This window comes from Paroedura picta, chromosome 17 (assembly GCF_049243985.1).
Source record: "Paroedura picta isolate Pp20150507F chromosome 17, Ppicta_v3.0, whole genome shotgun sequence".
Lineage (NCBI taxonomy): Eukaryota > Metazoa > Chordata > Lepidosauria > Squamata > Gekkonidae > Paroedura > Paroedura picta.
This window is the reverse complement of record NC_135385.1, coordinates 24813760-24831099: the sequence shown is the minus strand read 5'-3', so window position 1 is coordinate 24831099 and position 17340 is coordinate 24813760. Positions and strand designations below refer to the sequence as shown.

Genomic DNA, 17340 nt, shown 5'->3' with positions numbered 1-17340 from the left:
AGGGAGGCAGGAGAGCAGGGGAGGGGAGGGGAGGGGGCTCCTGCTGAGGATCACAGGGGTGGCTGCTCAGGTGCTGCTCGGAGGGTCACCTGCCCCAGAGTAAAGTGGGAGGGAGCAGGAGAGGGCCAGGAGGAGTGGGGCAGCAGCCACTGGGCCCACGTGCTCTGCTCCTCTGGTCCTCTCCCCAGCCGCAGACAAGACCCACAAAAAGATCCCGCCTCATCATCCTGTCGAAGCACAGAAGGAAGGCCCCACAGCATTTTGTCCTCTTCCGGCTGAGAAAAACCTTTGCACCCCCTACCCACGACTTCCCCTTTTCAAATTTGAGAATGTGTTGGGAAAGGAGCATCTCCCCGCCCCCCCCCCCCACCTTCCCCATTGCAGCTGCATAAATCGTACTTTTTGTGTTGGACGTAAACCTGCCTGGAACTGTCACCCCTTTGCTTCTCGGCAAGGAAACTCGGCACTCCTGTGTCCCTTATGCAGCTTTCCCAGGGATTGTGCTCAACTGAGCTCTGTGGGCCTCCCCTCTGAGCAAGCATGCCCTGGACTGCAGCAAGTGGGCACTCCTGGCCATGCCCGTCGGCTGAGGCATGCAGCCTCCTGTACCCTGGTCCAGAGGAAGAGGAAAGGCAAAGGAGGGAGACGGAGACAGGTGACCATCTTGGCCACACAGCAGTAGCTCCCCCTGGCCAGAGGCCTCTTGGCCAGCTGGTCTGGAGTAGCCACCCCCCCCCTCCATTTCTTCAGTTGAGATCCTTTGGGCTGCCTCTCCCACCCCACGAAGCAGGAGGGCGATCTCTTCTCCACCTTCTCATTTGCACGCCAGGCATGGGGCTCTGCTTGTGGCATCACAGCAATGGCAGCTGTGCAGCTACACTCTGGCCCTGATCCAGCCGGCAGGGACGGAGCCTGTGTGGGCAGAAGGGGGAGGGGATGTGGCTGGGAGCTGCCCCCGCCCAGTGGCATCTTCTGCCCCTCAGCAGCTGCCCTGCAAGCTTTGACAGCCATGGGCCAAACTACGGTCAGCAGAAGGGGAAGAGTTGCCCAGCTGCTCTTGTGGAGCCCGCAGAAAGCCACCCAGCAGAAGTTCAGCCTCCCTCTCTCTCTCATGTTTCTTCTCCCGAGGCTGGGGTCTCCCTCCTCACTTAATCATAACAAATGTTTTCAAAATGTGTCTTAATGTGGTATTTAATTGATCATTTCATGACTGTTTAAGCATCTGGCGGAGGGTTGGGGGCACAGCAGGGAGTGCCGGGAAATGGCTCCCGCAGCACAGGAGGCCTCAATGCCAGAGTCTTTGTTCCTCGCCTCCCTCCGGAGGGCTCCACCTACCCTCCGTAACACCCACCACTAATGGTGCCTAATGGTGCCTGTAATTGGTGTCTCAAGTTATTCAAAAGTAAATTTACTAGAAAATAATTAGCAATTTTACAGTTCACTACTTTCTTCATTTTGTTGATTAAAAAAATCCAGTGGCATCTATCAGATGACACAATTTCAGGAGGCGGGGGGGGGTGCTGTTTTTGCAGACCCATGGGAGGGGGCCTGGCCCAGAAGCCCTTGACCCACTTCTCCCTGCTGGGAGGGGGGATAGTTTCTGAATGGAGCGTCTTTACCTTCTGGAGGGCCTCCCTCTCTTTTGGCCAGGCCACTCTTCAAGGGGCTCTCTATGGGTTGGCAGAGGCTGAAGCCCCCTGGCCTGCCCCCTCCCCAGCAGGGTCCTCATGTTGGCAGGATCCTCCCCAGACCCCTTTGTACAAAATGGGGTAGGGGTGCCCACTGCCTTGTGCGCTTAGCAGGACTGAGGGTCCCTCCCTGCTTTGCCTGGGCCTCCGCCCTGCCCCCCCAGACCCTCCTCCCTCTGGCTCAGAGGAAAGAGGCAGACTCAAGGGGCTCCGTGGAGCAGACCCTGCATTTGCCGGACCCCCCCCCTTGACTGGTACCCCTCTGGGCAGTGGGGGAGAAAGAGTGGGAGGCATAGAGAGACCCTTTGGTTTGAGAAGAACCACAAAGCCACTGAGGAGAAGGCTGCAGCCCAGCCCAACCCTCCCCCCCACTCCTCCCCCAAAGAGAGCAGAGCTTTACAGTTGGTTGGAGGCTTTTATTGTGAAGAAGAGCGGCAGCGGGGGGGGGGGGAAGGTGGGCTCCATCCAGATTCACACTGTTGCATTTCCCTAACTTCCAGGGCAAGGATGACAACACAGACAGGCGGGGGGTTGGGGTTGGGGGTCAGCACAGCGGTGGGGCTGGGGGGCAGCGAATCCTTCCACTGCCAGTCTCTGAGCGATTAGATCCCCAGCTTTCCAGGACAATAAATCATCCAGTCTCTGCGAGTAGAAAATTAAATATAATTTATGCTTTGCTAATTGAAATCAAATACAAAATTCAATCTCTTGTGTGCAGGAGAATGCTGACATTTAAATAGAGGAGATCAAGAGAGGGAGGGGGGGTGCCAAGATGGCGTTTTTGGAACTGGTGACTTCCTCCAGAGACCCTTGTCCTGCCCTGCAAAAGGAACCATAGGCAGGGGGCCTCCCCCCCTCCCCCACACACCCCGCCCAAGGATATCTCCTCTCTGGAGCAAAGTGGGGCGGGGTGGGGTGGGTGCTCCAAGACAGCCCTGAAGGGGTGAGGGAGGGACTGCCTGGCCCGCTGGAGGGGTCTCGCCACCAGCTTCCACAGAACAAGTCTCCTTGCTTCCACCCTCCCAGTCTCACAGGCTCCAGCCATATAAAAAATAAACATCTGACAATATGGTGCAGGATGCAGGATGCATGAAGCAGCTCCTCTCCCCCGGCAGCCCCTTCCAGGGGACCGCCTCCCTCTCTGGCAGCCAGGGCACCTTCCCCAGGCCGAAGTCCCCAGAAACACACACACGCGCACACACGCAGGCCCTCCTCGCTGGACTTGGCTCCGCCAGGAGGGCCCAGGAGGGGCACCCTCGGCTCTCCGATGATGCCAGCTGCTGCGGCTGCTCTTGGGGCGGGGAGAGGGGATGGTACGTCTTCCAGGTGCAAAAGGGAGCTTTGGCTGCCGGCATGTGGCAGAACTGGTCATGGATCTCCGGCGTGGGGAAGTCAGACGCTTCTCCGGCTTCAAGCCGACTTGGAGCTACAGGGAAGAAAAGGCAGGCGTCATAGAGGGCCAGGCCTTCGAGAGCCTTGGGATGAGGCTAGCGCTTTCCCGCTTGCAGATCCCGGCGGCTTATCCCAAGGCCAGGCACCCTGGTGGGCTTGAAGGCCTCTCTGCTGAACAGCCCTGAGGGTTTGTCAGAAAAGGTTTGACTCCCCGCCTGGGAGCCTCATCTGCACCCCAGTGAAGGGTGGGCCCCCACAGTCAGTGTGTCAGTCACGGGGGGCAGGGGGGGGGAAGCATGGTTTCGGTACAGTCTCAAGCACCAGCCCTCCACCTGAATCCACCCACCTCTCAAAATTGGAGCAGCAGGGCTGGCCCTCATTTAGCGGAGGAAATGACAGTTTCAATAACACGAGGAAAGACCTGAAGTCATTGCTGGTGGCCTATTTGTGGTTTCCCCGAAATAATAGTTTCTGGGCTTGGAGGTTGGTGGGCAAAGAGTGCTCGGGGCCAGACCTCACAGGGCCAAGTAGGGCCTGCCTGGAGAGTGGCACTCCCCCCTCCCCCCCATGGGACCCCTGCAGGCTGCCGGAAGGCCTGGCCCTGCAGGAGGGGCTTGGAGGTCCCAGGACGGACTGCCCATGGGGGGGGGGGCAGGACAGGAGACTCTGCAGGCAGCCCTCCCTTCCCTTCAGGCAAAGCAGCTGACCTCTGGCTAGGAGACGGCGTCCCCGGGTGTCACTCACTTCTCCCCTTCTTCCTGCTCCCACTGGAAATCCTCGCCTGTCATTTGGTAAAACATGACGTTGAAGGGCTTGTAGAACCTCCGCAGCCTCTGGATCACGTGCTCGTCGATTTGGGGGTGAGTTCGGCCCTTGGACTTGCCGAGGCAGCGGGGGGCGCTGCTGTCCTCGGGCTTCTTGAGGCAGGGGAAGCCCTTGGTCTTGTTGAAGTAGAAATATTTCTCCGTCACGACCCTCCTGAGGCCCAGGAAGTCCTGCACTTTGCCCATCTCCCCCGCCGGGTCTTCGATGAGCCGCTCCCCGCTGACAAAGAGCATCTGTGAGAGGGGGAAATACTGGAGCCAGTTCTCCAGGTGCAGCGCGTAGATCCCGATGCGGATGGCGCTCCAGGAGGCGTCGATCAGGCCCAGGGTCCGGTTCTTGAAGGCCAGGACCTCGAAGGTGGGGATGTCCGGCTTCTTGGAGAGGGTCTGAGTGTAGTCCGAGATGGCTCTGGTCACGGGGTCACGTACCACCACGATCAGCTTGGTCTCTTTGGCCATGGAGTAGATGCGCTGGGGGGCCTCGCTGGTCACAAAGTAGCTCGGGGTCTTCTCCATGGTGAGCTGCCCCTCAAGGGTCTTCGGCATCACCTCCCTGGAAGGCAAGAGAGAGCCGGAAAGGGGTCAGGAGGAAGGCCGACTGCCTACCGGCCAGCCGGCCCAGCCGCCAAGGAGGCACCGCCAGGCAAGGCAAGGCAAGGCAAGGCAAGGCAGAGAGGAGACAGCCCCGCAGGGCAGGGTCGCCCCGGCCTTGGGCTCCTGGGTGCAGCAAGGGTTAACGCTGGTCTCCAGAAGCCATTACGCAGTCAATGTGCCATCGGCATATGGAGACAAAAGTTAATTGACAATAAACCTGCCCCGTACCTGCCTGAGCCGCAGCCATCTGCTCAATTAAGTCGCTGCACTTCTGAGCTGTGCACCAAAGTGGTACATTTAGGATTACACCAGACCTCTTTGTTCAGAAGACATGCTTTTAAATGTCTCTGCTAATAAAACATAATACAGACGCAGCTCCCCGGCCTCTCGTCCTGTAATTAAATTTATTTACTATCTTGTGCACAAGGAGGAGCGCCGACTGCTCTTTTATCTAAAATTCACATGCGCCGTCAATAATTAACTGCGTCGGGGCCTTGCGCGGCAGGCCGGGGCTTCTTCGGAGCCTGGAGGAGGAGGAGGAGGAGGAGGAGGAGGAGGCCGGCCAGCTGCCAGCAGGAATTGCACACCCTGGCCTGAGCATCTCTGGTGGGGAGGGAGGGGCGGGCGGGCGGGGGGGGGGGGGTCACGGAGAGAAGCACCAGGCCGACCTCAAGGGAGGGAAGGGCCAAAAGGGTTTGCCCTCCCAGAGAGCACCGGGGTCATCCATCCATCCACAGAGGGAGGGGAAAGGCCTGGAGGTGTTGCAGGTGGAGCCTGAAGAGGCTGGCCTTGGAGAGCAAAGACTGACTGCAAGAGCAGGACCCCAGAGCACATGGACTCTCCCCCCCCACCCCCTCCCTGCCTCCCCCTCTGCATTTCCCAGGCAGGCAGTGGAGGGGGGGGGAGGACTCCTGCTGGCCTCCCCCGCCTGCCATTCAAGGCAGCCATCTGCATGAAAGCCCAAGTCTATTTGCTGTAAGCCCCCCAGCCAAATCCCTTGTTGAATTTGCAAGGGGGAAAGGCCGATGGGTGTCTGCTGCAATTTGCATCCCTGTAATGTCTTGCAAATCTCTTCCTGGTCCCTGAATCCATATTCAAGACTGAAAGCATTAGCCCTGAACTGTGGTGCTTAATGCAGAGCATAATGTTAAGCTCTGGACTCCCGGACGCCAGCCCGTCCCTTTGCAGAAGCCAGGCCAGCTGCTGCTCCAGACCCACCGTAGCACATGGCTCTCATCATTCCCTCTGGGCACGGGGGGGGGGGTGTCAGCCACCCTGCTGAAGCACTGCCCATAATGCGCTTAGGGCAAGCACATCCCATTGTCCTCCTCCTCCCCCCCCCCCCCCCGCAGATGGTTCCTAGGGGAACTGGCTGCTTCTACAGACCTTCCACCCTCTGGGGCAACCTTTGCCCCCTTTCTGGAGAGCGAGCAGGTTCCTTGGGAAGCCCCACTTCACACTTGGGCTGGGCCCTCCCTCGCCCACCCACCTGCCCCCGTGCCAGAGGCGGTGTTTGAGAGGGTTACCTAACCACCAAGGGGCTAACATCAGCCCTGACTGAGCTGCAAACAGATAGGAGGATCATTAGAAGCAGATGAAAGAAGGGAAGGACCAGGTTGCTACAGCAACTGGAAGGTGGTTTGGAAAGCGGGGGGGGGGGGAGATGTGTCCATTGCTGGCTAGCAAGGAAATGCAATCCTTCTTCTTCTTCCTTCCCCCCTGCCTCAGCCCCAAGGCTTTCTTCTCCCCACTCCAAAGGAAGGGCCAGCCTGGCTTGGAAGGCCCCCACCCCCACCCCCACCCCCAGAGCTGGCCTTGCCTCGGACCCTCACAGCCAGGAGGGGGCCAGGGAAGCTCCAGCTGCTAACAGCAGGCAGCCATCCCGTCCCCAATAAGGTCAGGCCGGAGGGAGCAGCACACCTGGGGGTTCCAGGGCAGCCCATGGGCCAGGAGCCAAGGGGGCTCCATCCAGGCCCCAATCCAGGACGCCAGAGAGGTGCCCACAAAAGCAGCCATGCTGAGGTCCTTCCCCACCCACAGCCAGGAGAGTCCGGGAAGAGGTCAACCAAAGGAGCTCCTGCGATGGGAACAGGCCACAGGGCCTTTTGGGGTAGCCCCATGGTGATGGAACAACCTCCCCAGGGAAATCCCCACTTTGATCTTAAAGGGCAGTATTATTAGGACAGTGTCTGATTAAGCTTACTAGCAGTCCCAAGCGGTGGCATCAAGTTTTGGTTTCTATGTTTTTAATACATGTCATTTTATGTGGTTTATCTATGCTGCAAGCTGTGGCGAGACCCTTAAGAAGAAAAGGCCGCTAAAAATGCTTTAAAGAAACCAGCTGCCAACAGCCCCAATCGCAGAGGTCCCCTTCGGCCGCAGAGGAGAGGACTCCGTTCAGGCCCACTTCCTCCCTGGTCCTTCTGCCTCCCGTTTTGCTTTCTGCTGCTGACCGCCAGTTTTGTTGATTTGTTTGCACCATACGGACATATTGTACAGGCCTCATAAGCAGTGGATACGGTATTTATGCACACAACAGATGTGATTCATTTCGAAGTACACATGTATTGTGCTGATGATCTACATTTCACAGGGTAAGGCCAGAACCAGGAGATGAGATGGGGCCCCAGATAAAGAATCCTGAGTCCCACAAGGAAAAGCAAGCGTCCTGAGGTGGCTCAGGGGCAGAGGCTCTGCATAGTCCCCAGTTCACGCCGGGCAGGTGCCTCTTTGCGGCCCACGCAGCACCCTCCTTCAGGGAACCCTGGGTGATCCACGCCTTCCGCTCTCACTGTGTCGCTGGCCCACCTTGCTGGCTGTTTGCCCAGATCCCAGCCAGATTCATTTGCAAGTCGATCTCGCCATGCCAGGTCCGGGGCAGATCCTGGGGCTCGTTCCGTCCTTGCAAGCACAGCTCCTGCCAGGTTCCTACCAAGTGAGTAGCCTTTGGCCGAGGTCCTTGTACCAAGCCCGTCTTGTTCACGTATGCGTTGAAGCCCATAAAGAGCTCCCGAAGGGTGGATTTCCCCCTGCAGGGGCCAAGCTGGGTCTCCCTCGGGACAGCTTGTTCCTCCTCTGGAAGCTTAACAGATCTCTCTCTAATGGTGCCTCCCCCCCCCACCCCACCCCACTGAGCAGGAACAGACGTTAAGCGTGTGGTTTACTGGCTCCCTGGAATCCCCTTTTGTGAAAGGCACTCTTCTCCTGGCTCCTGCCCAATCCGCCCATAAAGAGGGAGATTTTCTGTGAGGAGATCAGCCCTCTCACTTATCTGCACGGGAGACAAAACCCCAAAGCCCCATCCCTTCCTCCCTGCAGGGCCAGGGGGGTGTAGCGCAGCTGGGAGGAATGTAACTACACTGCTCTGTGCCCTGCCACCACCTGTCCAGGCAAGGTAGGATCTGGAGAGCCCGGAATAGGGAGCAAGGTTTCTCGGGGGCAGCAGGGGCACAGCTGCCCTCAGCCCCGGGCCCACAACAGCAGGCCAGCCTCATTCAGCAACCACAGATGGGGTGTCGGAAGCCCTAGTGCAGCAAGGTCTCCGAATGAGGCTCCCACCGCACCTAGTCCTGCAGCCTCCAGGAAGGGAGACTATTGGCAGAGGCCCAACTCCTCCAGCCTCCTGCATCGGGGCCTGGGGAAGGAAGCTGCCCGGGGGGGGGGGGGGCTTTCCCTTCCCCTTCTCAGGCCTCCTCCCCCACACATGCCGTTGGATGCGGCTGGAGCAGCCATGACCCACCCTGGCCGCTGGCCGCTGTCCTGGCCCAAGGACGCCCCCAAGAGCTCCTGGCCTGCAGCCATGGCAAAGGTGGGTTGCCAGGCCCAACAGGTTAGCAGAGCAGCTGCCCTCCTCAGGAAAGCCCATCCCAGGCCGGAAAGGGATCACAAAGGGCAGCTCCCAGCTCAAACACAATCAATATGGATTGGACTCAACGGAGCCATTGAGGCTACTCCAATTCCCCCCCCCCCCCGAGAGGGGCCGCTACTCCAAGGAGAGAGGAAGATTCTCAAAGTGCAGCGTTAAAAATGTAAGACCCACGATCTCCATGGCAGAGAGTCCTGCTTCAACTACGGTGGGGGGGGGGGAGAGAAGGGGCTCTGCTGGATCAGCCTCAGAGATTCTGGAAGAATATTCTCCATCACTTGCTGTGGACGGCGTCTGCCGGTAGCCAGAGCAGTTGGCACCGACTCTTCAGGGAGGCCAGCTACAGAGGAAGACCCACCCTTGGCAGCAGGAGACCCCAAAGGGGCCATGCCGGCTGTCCAGTCCTGCCCCCTGCTCAATGCAGCCACACACACACACACACACACCGGCATCTCTCAGCACTGGATCTCCCTGGCCTGGCAGCACCAAAGGGCCCTGGGAGCAGCTCCTTGGCAGGGCACTGTGTCATTCGCTAGGCATGCAAAACCCGGGAGTGTCCCCAGGCCTGCCTCCCCTTCCTTGGCCAGCCTGTTGTGAGATGGGCTTCCGGGGGGGGGCTGAACTGCACAGCCCGGGACTGAGCAAATTCTTATGGCTGTGTAGCGGCCAAGCAGCCATGGCTGCCAGGCGGGGGCTGGAAGTGGGAGGGGCAGGGTGGGGCGGGGCAGGGAGGAGACAGCAAGGGCCCCCTGCCCTACCTGGCGGGGGGGGGGAGCTTTGGCGCCTGTGTGCATGCACACCCCCAAGGTGACAGTTGGGGCATTAACACAGATAGAGTATTATTTATATCAGTTTGTACATTTAATCAGATTTTTTGCCGTTTTCAGCAAGATGCGGACTCTGTCCCTGTCCAAGGCATTTGGTTCAAATCAGCAGAGACAGACAGAGCGTAATCAAGATTTATGATCCTCATTCCAACTCCGGCACACACAGTCCGTGCAGCTGGAACAGCTTGGTGTCCTCCCCGAAGCCTGCCTGGCAAGCCAGCCGCCAGCTCTCTCTCTCTCCCTCCCTCTCTCTCTCTTCCGTGGCCCAGCGATTTAACGGCCGTCTTGTGAAGCTGTCAAAACGCTTCTGCCGCTGCGGAGAACGACAAGCCCCAGGCCGGCTCCCCACCGGCAGAGACGCCCCAGAACATCTGTCTGTATCAGGGGCCGGGGTCCCCCTTCGGCGTCTGATGCAGAGGCCCTGCCCCCGAGGAGCTGCCTTGCAGGGGAGGCGTTGCCTGAGCTTCGGCCTCTTCTTCAGGCCCTGCAGGAGGGCCCTTCTCCTCACAGGGGTTGGTGAGTCAAGGGGAGGTCCTTGCCCTGCCTCTCCCATGGTAGCAACTCCCAGAAAATGTCCAGCCCCAGAGAGAGACTAACACAATAAAGCCGCAACAGTCAATTAAAACTGACAACAGGCCAAATAAAAACCAGCGATAAACCTTGAGCTCCTGCCATGAAGCCGTCATGAAACCAGCAGACGTGTCCTGAGATGGGCAGGACAGACAGGGCAGGCCAGCCCGAGGAGGGGCCCCCAATGGGAGGGCACACGCTGTGGCACCCTCTCCCCCCCTGAGGAGTTGCACTGGGGCTTCCAAAGGGGCTGCAGCAATGCCCCCTCCCACTGGAGCTCCTCATCCCACAGCCTGGCAGCCTCTCCCGGGCAGAGGGCCAGCCAGGGCCCTGCCAGGGCAGGAGAGCATCTGTGTAGCCGGCCCCTAGGCCAAGAGCCTGCCTGGCGGGCCCACGGAGAGGGGGGCCTGTAATGGCTGCCCCACAGAGAGCCAGGGGTTCCTGCCTGCCTGACCCTGCTGCGGCTGGACACGAGCTGCTGCCCGCCCCCCCCCTCCCTCCCCGGTTCAGGGAGGGGAGGGACACAGCTGGCTCGGGGGCTTGGCCGCTGCCCGGAGCTTTGCGCCAGGCCCCTCCTCGGAGCCTGCCAGCCTGCCTGCCAGCGACGCCTCAAGCGTCTGGCTTCCGCGTTCTGCAGGCTCAGATTATTAAAAACAATCTCCCTCCGTTTTGGAAGCTGCCCGCCCGGTCCTTCTCGGGGGTGGACTCCATTAACAAAATTGCCCCTCTGCAAAGGCGCTCCGCTGCCAGGAAGCGGCAAGGGCGAGCGAGGGGCGTGAGCCGAGCCTCCGGGGAGCTAATTGGGGCCAGCCGGGCCGAGCCGGGCCGAGCCGGGCCCGGCTGGCGGCTGCCGCGGAGAGGCCGGGCTGTGTCAACAGGCGGGCGGGTGACTCAGGCAGCCCATTCAGAAATCTCCCCCGGCTGCAGAGCGAGCAGCGCGCCGTCGTCAGGCTAATGAGACGTAATTGGAGCTCTCCCGGCCGCGCATTCAGGCCAGGCCGCCGGTGAGGAACCCGGCAGGAAGCGGGAGGAGGACGGGGACGACGACGAGGAGGAGGAGGAGGAGGAGGAGGAGGAGCAAGCGGGCGGCCAGCCAGCCAGCCAACCAACCAGCCAGCCAGCCAGCCAGCCAGCAGCGCCGGCCCTTCCCGACCACAGCGGCGCTTCGTTCGGCCGCTTCGGTGTCGGGCCTAAAATAACATTTTTATGGACGCTCTGAGCATAAACAGCGCCGCGGACTCGAAAGCAGAACGAAGCCACTCAGTCAGCTGGAACAAGAGGCCCATTTGGAGCACAGGCACCGAGAGCGAAGGCAGCCGGAGGAAAACTGCCCTGGCCATCCGCCTGCCTGCCCGCCTGCCAGGGAGCCGCGGAGGGGCGGGAGGCCGAGAGACGCCCCTTTGGGGTCCGGCAAGGATCGATAGATACTTAACACGTCCTTGCCTACCCTTTGGAGGCCCTTAATTGTAAATTAATCCTCATTAACTGACAGTAATTGAACTCGCTTAAAGCCAGGCTCGTCCTCTCCCAAGGGGCCACGGGGGGGGGGGTTAGGGGGAGCAGGCCACAGGCCACGGCCTCCCCACCCCCAGCCTGATCCAGAGTCCATCACAGTCAGGCTGGCAGCGGCTCTCTGGGGAAAGTCTTGCACACAGAAGTCCCTCAAAGGTCATCTAGTCCAACCCACTCTGCAACACAGGAAAGTGAAGCTCCCCCCCCTGCAGTGACCCCACCCACCGCATGGCCCTTTGCTCTGGAGATGCTGCTGGGGGCTGGACCTGGGGGCTGGACCTGGGGGCTGGACCTGGGGCCTTCAGCATGTCCCTCAGCCAGCCCTCCCTCCCTTGCCCGAGGACTTGCAGCCCAACAGAAGGAGCAATTCTGCAGCAGGGCCCCCCCACCCCCGCCACAAGCAACGGGCATGTTGTGGACAGGCCGGCTTTTGTGCCTTGCTTGTTGCAAGCCTTGCAGCTCAGGTGTTTTGGCACAGATCCGGGGTTCTCGCTTCTCTCGTTTCAAAAGAAGCAGCCGCTCTGCCAAGCCCGGCTCTTTTTACCTCTCGCCTCTTCGGGAGGAAGGGAGGCAAAGGCAAAGGGGGGGGGCATCAAAGCCATGTGTGCTCCGCCGGGAGGGAGGGGGCTGGGCCACAGGGGACCCTCAGCCAAAGAAAACCAACTGCAGAGCAGAGCAGAGCAGAGCAGCCAAGCCGCTGGACACAACACAGCCAGAGCCCACCGGGACAGCCTGGACACGCAGGCAGCCAGAGGTGGTGCCGAGTGGAGAAGTGCTCCAGGAGCCGGGACCCTCCTGGGCCGACTGGGAAGCCAGGTGGGCCCCGAGGAGCAGAGCCAGGCGCAGCGGCAGGGACAGCAGCAGCAGCAGCAGGTGCTTCCTACACCTCCCAGCAAGGGCAGCCTGTGGCTTCGCTTGCCAGCAGAACAAGGACACGCGAGGCCTCTCTCTGGCCGGCCACCAAGGAAAGAAGGAAGGCTCCCCAAGCAACCCTCTCCCCTCTGCCCTGCACCTTCTCCTCTGCGGCCCGTCAGGGACCCACAAGGCCAGGACTCCCCCCCCACCTCCCGCGTGCCTCTGGGAGCCGCCCAACACCGCTTGCCGCTTGCACCTGAGTGCCGGAGCCAGAGGTGCTCCAAGTGCCGTGAAAAATTATACCTTCCCCCCCAAGCTGAAGCAATCACAGATTTATAGTTTCATCTGCAAGGCCTCAACACCTCCTTCCGCGCAGTTATGCGGCCATTATTAGGGCGATTTAGCAATAAAATGTGACTGACTTCATTACAGGCAAAGAAAAAGAGCCCGGCTGCTCTTAAATCACAGGCAGGCCCCACCGCCCAGCGGGACAGGGAAATGGGATCCCTCCGAGGAGGAGGAGGAGGGGGAGGAGGAGGAGGTGGGGGGCTGGGGGGGCATTCTGCCCACTCCAGCCACGGCCCCTCCCTAGAACCCCTTCTGACCGGTCCCCACCGCACTGCACAGGGGCCCATGCCTGGACACCCCTCCCTTTTGAGCTGGGCCAGGGGCTGTGGGGGACCCACCCCAGTTCCTCCGAGGGCCTTCAGGCAGGCAGGCAGGCAGGCAGGCAAACGCCAGAGCCAGAAGGCCTCTCCCCTCCACGCCGAGAGAGAGCCGTGAAATCCTAACTGTGCTTGTTAGATGGAGAGCCTTCTCCGCACTCGGGCAGCTCGGCTGTTATCTCAGATAAGTCAGAGCCAAAATCAATTTTGCTTGACAGGTGATGCTCTTCAAGTAAACCTGCTCTACAGGCCTCTGGGCACCGTGGAGGAGGAGGAGGAGGAGGAGGAGGCAGGGGGTGGGGGGCTTCTCTGCGGCTGTGCAGGGAATGCAGAATGGGCTGGCCGGCCTGGGGGGGGGGCTTCCAGAGACGTTCTTGAGCACGCCAGGAAATTCCCTCCCCCCACCCTGAAAACATCTTTTTATCCCAGTTTATCCATAAGCCCTCTCAAAGGGGGAGCCAAAGCAAAGCCTTTCCACTCTCCCCCCCCCCCGCCCCTACCCACTTTCCCTTTGCAGCAGTGCAAGAGGTCTGAGGGGGGGGGGCTGAGAGGGAGCGCCTTGGGAGCACGAGCAGGCAATGGGAAGGCCTCTGAGAAACCCAAAGGCAGCCCAGCCACAGGAGTGCAATGTGGGGCGGGGATGGGGGGGGCACCCCTCCTGCTCAAGGACAAAAGGGCCCCTGGGCTCTGCAAGCCGATTGGCCAATCCTTCGCAGGGCTCTGGGGGCCATAAATCCTGCCGCCTTGCAGGGGAACAGCTGGCTGGCCCGGCCTGGCTTCCCCGGCACTTTTATGGCGGCCTCAACGTCGCTGATCTATCTGTTTTACGGCGGGACCATTTGCACTCCCATCCAGATCCACCTGAGTCAGCGCTTGTCACCTGACGGCCAGGGCTTTATTGGCAGGAGCCCACCCCAGCAGGGGAGGCGCCTGGAGGCTGCAGGGTCGGTTCTGAGCACAGCCCTGCCCTGTCCCCCAAAGGGCCCAGCAGAGATCATTTCCAATGAACACCCCCCCACAAACACCCCCCCCCCACAACATGGACCACAGGCCCCTCCCCTTTGGAGGCACAGTGGGGGAGGGGAGGGAAAGAGGACTGGGGAGGGGGCTCCCCACAGCCCTTGGCCTGCCAAACACCTCGCTGAACTCCAGAGGCCGGGCCAAAAAAAAATGTTTTTAACCATGTTTGTTTCCCTCGACTTAGTTAATTGCTTTGTGTTCCCTCCTTTACCATCTTACTGAATTTTATGCGGCAATCCTTTATTTTGCTTTGGGAAAAAGGAGGGGGGGAAATCTCCTTTTAATCTTTCCTTTCAAACGGTTTTGCTTTATTGGAACCTGCAGTGTTATTTGTGTTCCCTGGTCCGTCCCTTTTATGGTCTTTATGTGATTCTCAATTGTGCGAAGCTTTAAATGTCAGCTGGAAGGTGCCCGAGGACAGGCGCTGGAGGGGGCAGGGGGCCCGTCGGCCAGAACGGTCGGTCTGGGAGGACCCCCTCCCTTTTGCAGAACTGGCACAGGGGGGGGGGGACATACAAGACCATGGGGTAAAGCTCCCCTTGCGGGGGGGGGGCTGGGCCTACCTTAATGCCTGTTGGGCAGATTTTGCCCCACTTCACACCCCCTATTATCAGTGGGGGAGCTCTGAGGACAATGGAGGGCTTTTAGCTGAAACCCCTTCCTCAAGAGCCCCCCAGGACTTCCTGTGTCTCAGGGGAGCCCCATCCCCAAATGAACACTTTGTGTGTATTTTAAGCCTACCGATTAGCTCAGCTGTCATCCTACTGCCAAGACTCAAGGCAACACATAAACGAGGCATGAGAAAATGTCCCGGTCAAGCAGCCCCCCCCCCGTAACCACCTGAGGAATTCCAGTTACTGGCTGCCCAGGGGGAACACCTAAAGGGAAACCCACCCCCAACATAAACACCCTCCCCAAGTCCCAGAGGGGAGAAGGAGAAAGAGCACCAGGAAGAGACACCAAAGTCTTCCCACGGCAGAGGACCTGAGGGGCCCCCCCAGAAGAGCACGAGGGACCCAGGCCACACCACGCACCCAGAGACAACGACATGGCACCCTCCAGAAGGGGGGCCTGGTGGTCCCCCCCCCTTTTCAGGCCAACTCACAGGGCTCAACCTGGCGCCTTCCTGGGAGCTGCCCATGGTGCTGAACACAGACCACCCCTAGAACGAGGCCAGGAAGGGAAGCTGGCTGGCTTCAGTCACACCTTGTGCTGCCCTTCAGATATGGGATACTTCCCGCCCCCACCCCCTCCCTTGCTGCCATGGGACACATCCAGCCCAGACCCATCTTGTGGTCGGGGTGAGGGGCACCCAGAATTGTAGAGATGGGCCCCTCCCAAGCAGGCCTGTTGGCCCCTGAAGCCCAAACCAAAGCTAACTCCACACTCTTTCAGGCGAGGGGGGGGGCTGGCAAAGAGGCTAAGAGGACCCATTAAAAAGTCAATGGCTCCTTTGACTTCCCTTCCTGTGGCACACACTCCTGCGGGGTTTGACAAGGAGAGGAAACAGATTTGTGCTCGATACTGCCGATAGAGCCTCATTGTTCAAGGTTACACAGCTCCTTGTAGGCAGCATATACATGTCATCTACTGCTGGAGCCCATCCGCTGCTGGGAGGGCCAGCACAACGTGAGCAAGTCTCATCTCTGGGGAGCCTGGCCAGTGGCCCCGGGCACTTTGGGACCCCAGCAGAGATGTGGCAGACTGGGAGAGTTTGGCCACTGTGTTGCTGGCCCCATCCCAACCCAAGTGGCCCTCTGCACCTGACTAGAGGAGGGTCTGGGTGAGTTTGGCTCAAAGCTTCCTTCAGCTGCAAGCACATTTCACCTTCGGTACCAGCCCCCTAAGTCCCCACTCTGCTTAAAACAAGCAGCACAGGACAGGAGCGGGTGGACTTATCCAGAAGGGGGGGAAAGGCCAGGCAGGGAGTCATTCGCCACCCTCCACTCCCTCTGCAGGGCTACGGCCACCCTGAGGGAGCCCTTCACTCCCCAAGGCTTCGTTAGGGAAGGGGCACTGCCAACTGCCCTGGACCAAGCACCAAGACTCTGCTCAGACCACCCCCAGGCCCCCCACACCCAGTGGGACTGCTAGCCACTGCCCTGGGAAGAGAGGCCGCCATGAAACGCCTCCCCCCCCCCATGGGCTGGAGCCCTTGCATGCAGTCTGGATGAGGAAGGAAAGGAGAGAGCCAAGCAGAGAAAAGCCCAGCTGGACCCATCCAAGAGAGAGCTGGAGAGATGGGAGCCCCACTGACATTATCTGGAACTAACTGGTGTGGGGACAGAATACAGGATGCACATAGGCAGCCCTTGATAGGAGGGCAAACTGGTCCCCTGCTCCCCTCAGCCCCTCCGCCTAACCAGGGCCTTTGCCCCCCATGAGCTTCCTGCCTGAAAAGCCCCACACCAAGCAAGGCCCCATTAGCCCTGGACAGAAAGGGAACTGGGAGGGAAGAGGGGAACTGAAATACAACATGTGTGTGTGTGGGGGGGGGGGTCTGCCTGCTACAAGCCTGCAGGAGAGAATGGCCACACAGAGGTCTGTGCGGGGGGGGGGGAGGTCACGTGCATGCAAAGGGCTGCCCATCTCCCCACCCCCACCCCCAAACATTGCCTGTGCGGATTCCATTCATTATTTGCTCGCTGTTCACCCTGGCCTATGAATAATGCAGACTTCCCTCTAACAAGCTGCATCTGCTCAGAATAAGAAAATGTGGCGGAGGAGAAGGGGGTGCTGAGCCCCGCCCAGACAGCAGCCCCCCCCCCACTCAGCAGGAGCACCTGGGGGAGCAGTTTCCTCTGTCAGAGTCCACAAAGGTGGGGAAGGCCCTTCTTGTGCAGGTGGGGCAGGACTTGGCTGTCAGCCAGCCTTGGGTCTGCAGATCCCAGCTCTGGGCTGGCATCCAGACGGGCCCCCTCCCTGCTGTGGGTGAGCCAAGATGCTCCCCCTAACATATCCTCCAGTTCCAGCCCCCCTGTTGCTAGCAGCAAGACCCACAGAGTCACCAGAGTGGGGAAGGAGAGGGGCAATCCACTCGCCTCTAGAGAACCAAGGGGAGGGGAGCAGAGGGGGGCTTCTGGCGGCAGGGCAAAGGTGCTGCCGCAGCCAGAGATGGCTTTTGCCAGGAATAAGCCTCGTTCTTCTTAAAAGGCATTTGATTGCTTTGATTCCAGCTTCTGGCTCTGGACCAGGGCAGCTCAGCAGGGTCTTCGGCTCAGCACACGCAGCAGGGATAAAGCATGAGGTGGGAAGAGGGTGCTCGGCCGTGGGCTGGGGGGGAGGAGGCTGCAGTCCACCCAAGGGCCAGGCCCCCACCCCCCTCAGGGAGAGAAAGGCCCTTTCTGGCCTCCAAGCAGACAAGCCGCTCCCTACAAGCTCCCAGCAGGGCCTGAAAAGGCTCAGAAGGGGGGAGACGGTTACTAATTAGGAGGCCAGAAAGCTCCAGGTATTCTGCGCAAAAGCCAGGAATGTTGTAGCAAAAGGCCCTTCTGGAATGGAGGCATCAAAGGAGTGGAGGATACAGGC

General features: G+C 60.0%; 1 protein-coding gene across 2 annotated transcripts in view; it reads right to left on the bottom strand.

Moving 5' to 3' along the window:
• Nucleotides 1-2097: 2097 nt before the first annotated feature.
• LOC143827216 (heparan sulfate glucosamine 3-O-sulfotransferase 4-like) overlaps nt 2098-17340 on the bottom strand; it is a 30048-nt gene continuing 14805 nt past the window's right edge. The window contains exons 2-3 of one of the 2 annotated variants that reach the window (XM_077316608.1): nt 3825-4457; nt 2098-3114 (exon numbers count right to left, since the gene is read on the bottom strand). In XM_077316608.1, coding sequence (XP_077172723.1) covers nt 3099-3114; nt 3825-4457 — 649 coding nt within the window. In that variant the 3' untranslated portion in view covers nt 2098-3098. Of the gene's footprint in view, nt 3115-3787; nt 4458-17340 lie in introns of both variants that reach the window. The other variant, XM_077316609.1, reaches the window with a different exon arrangement.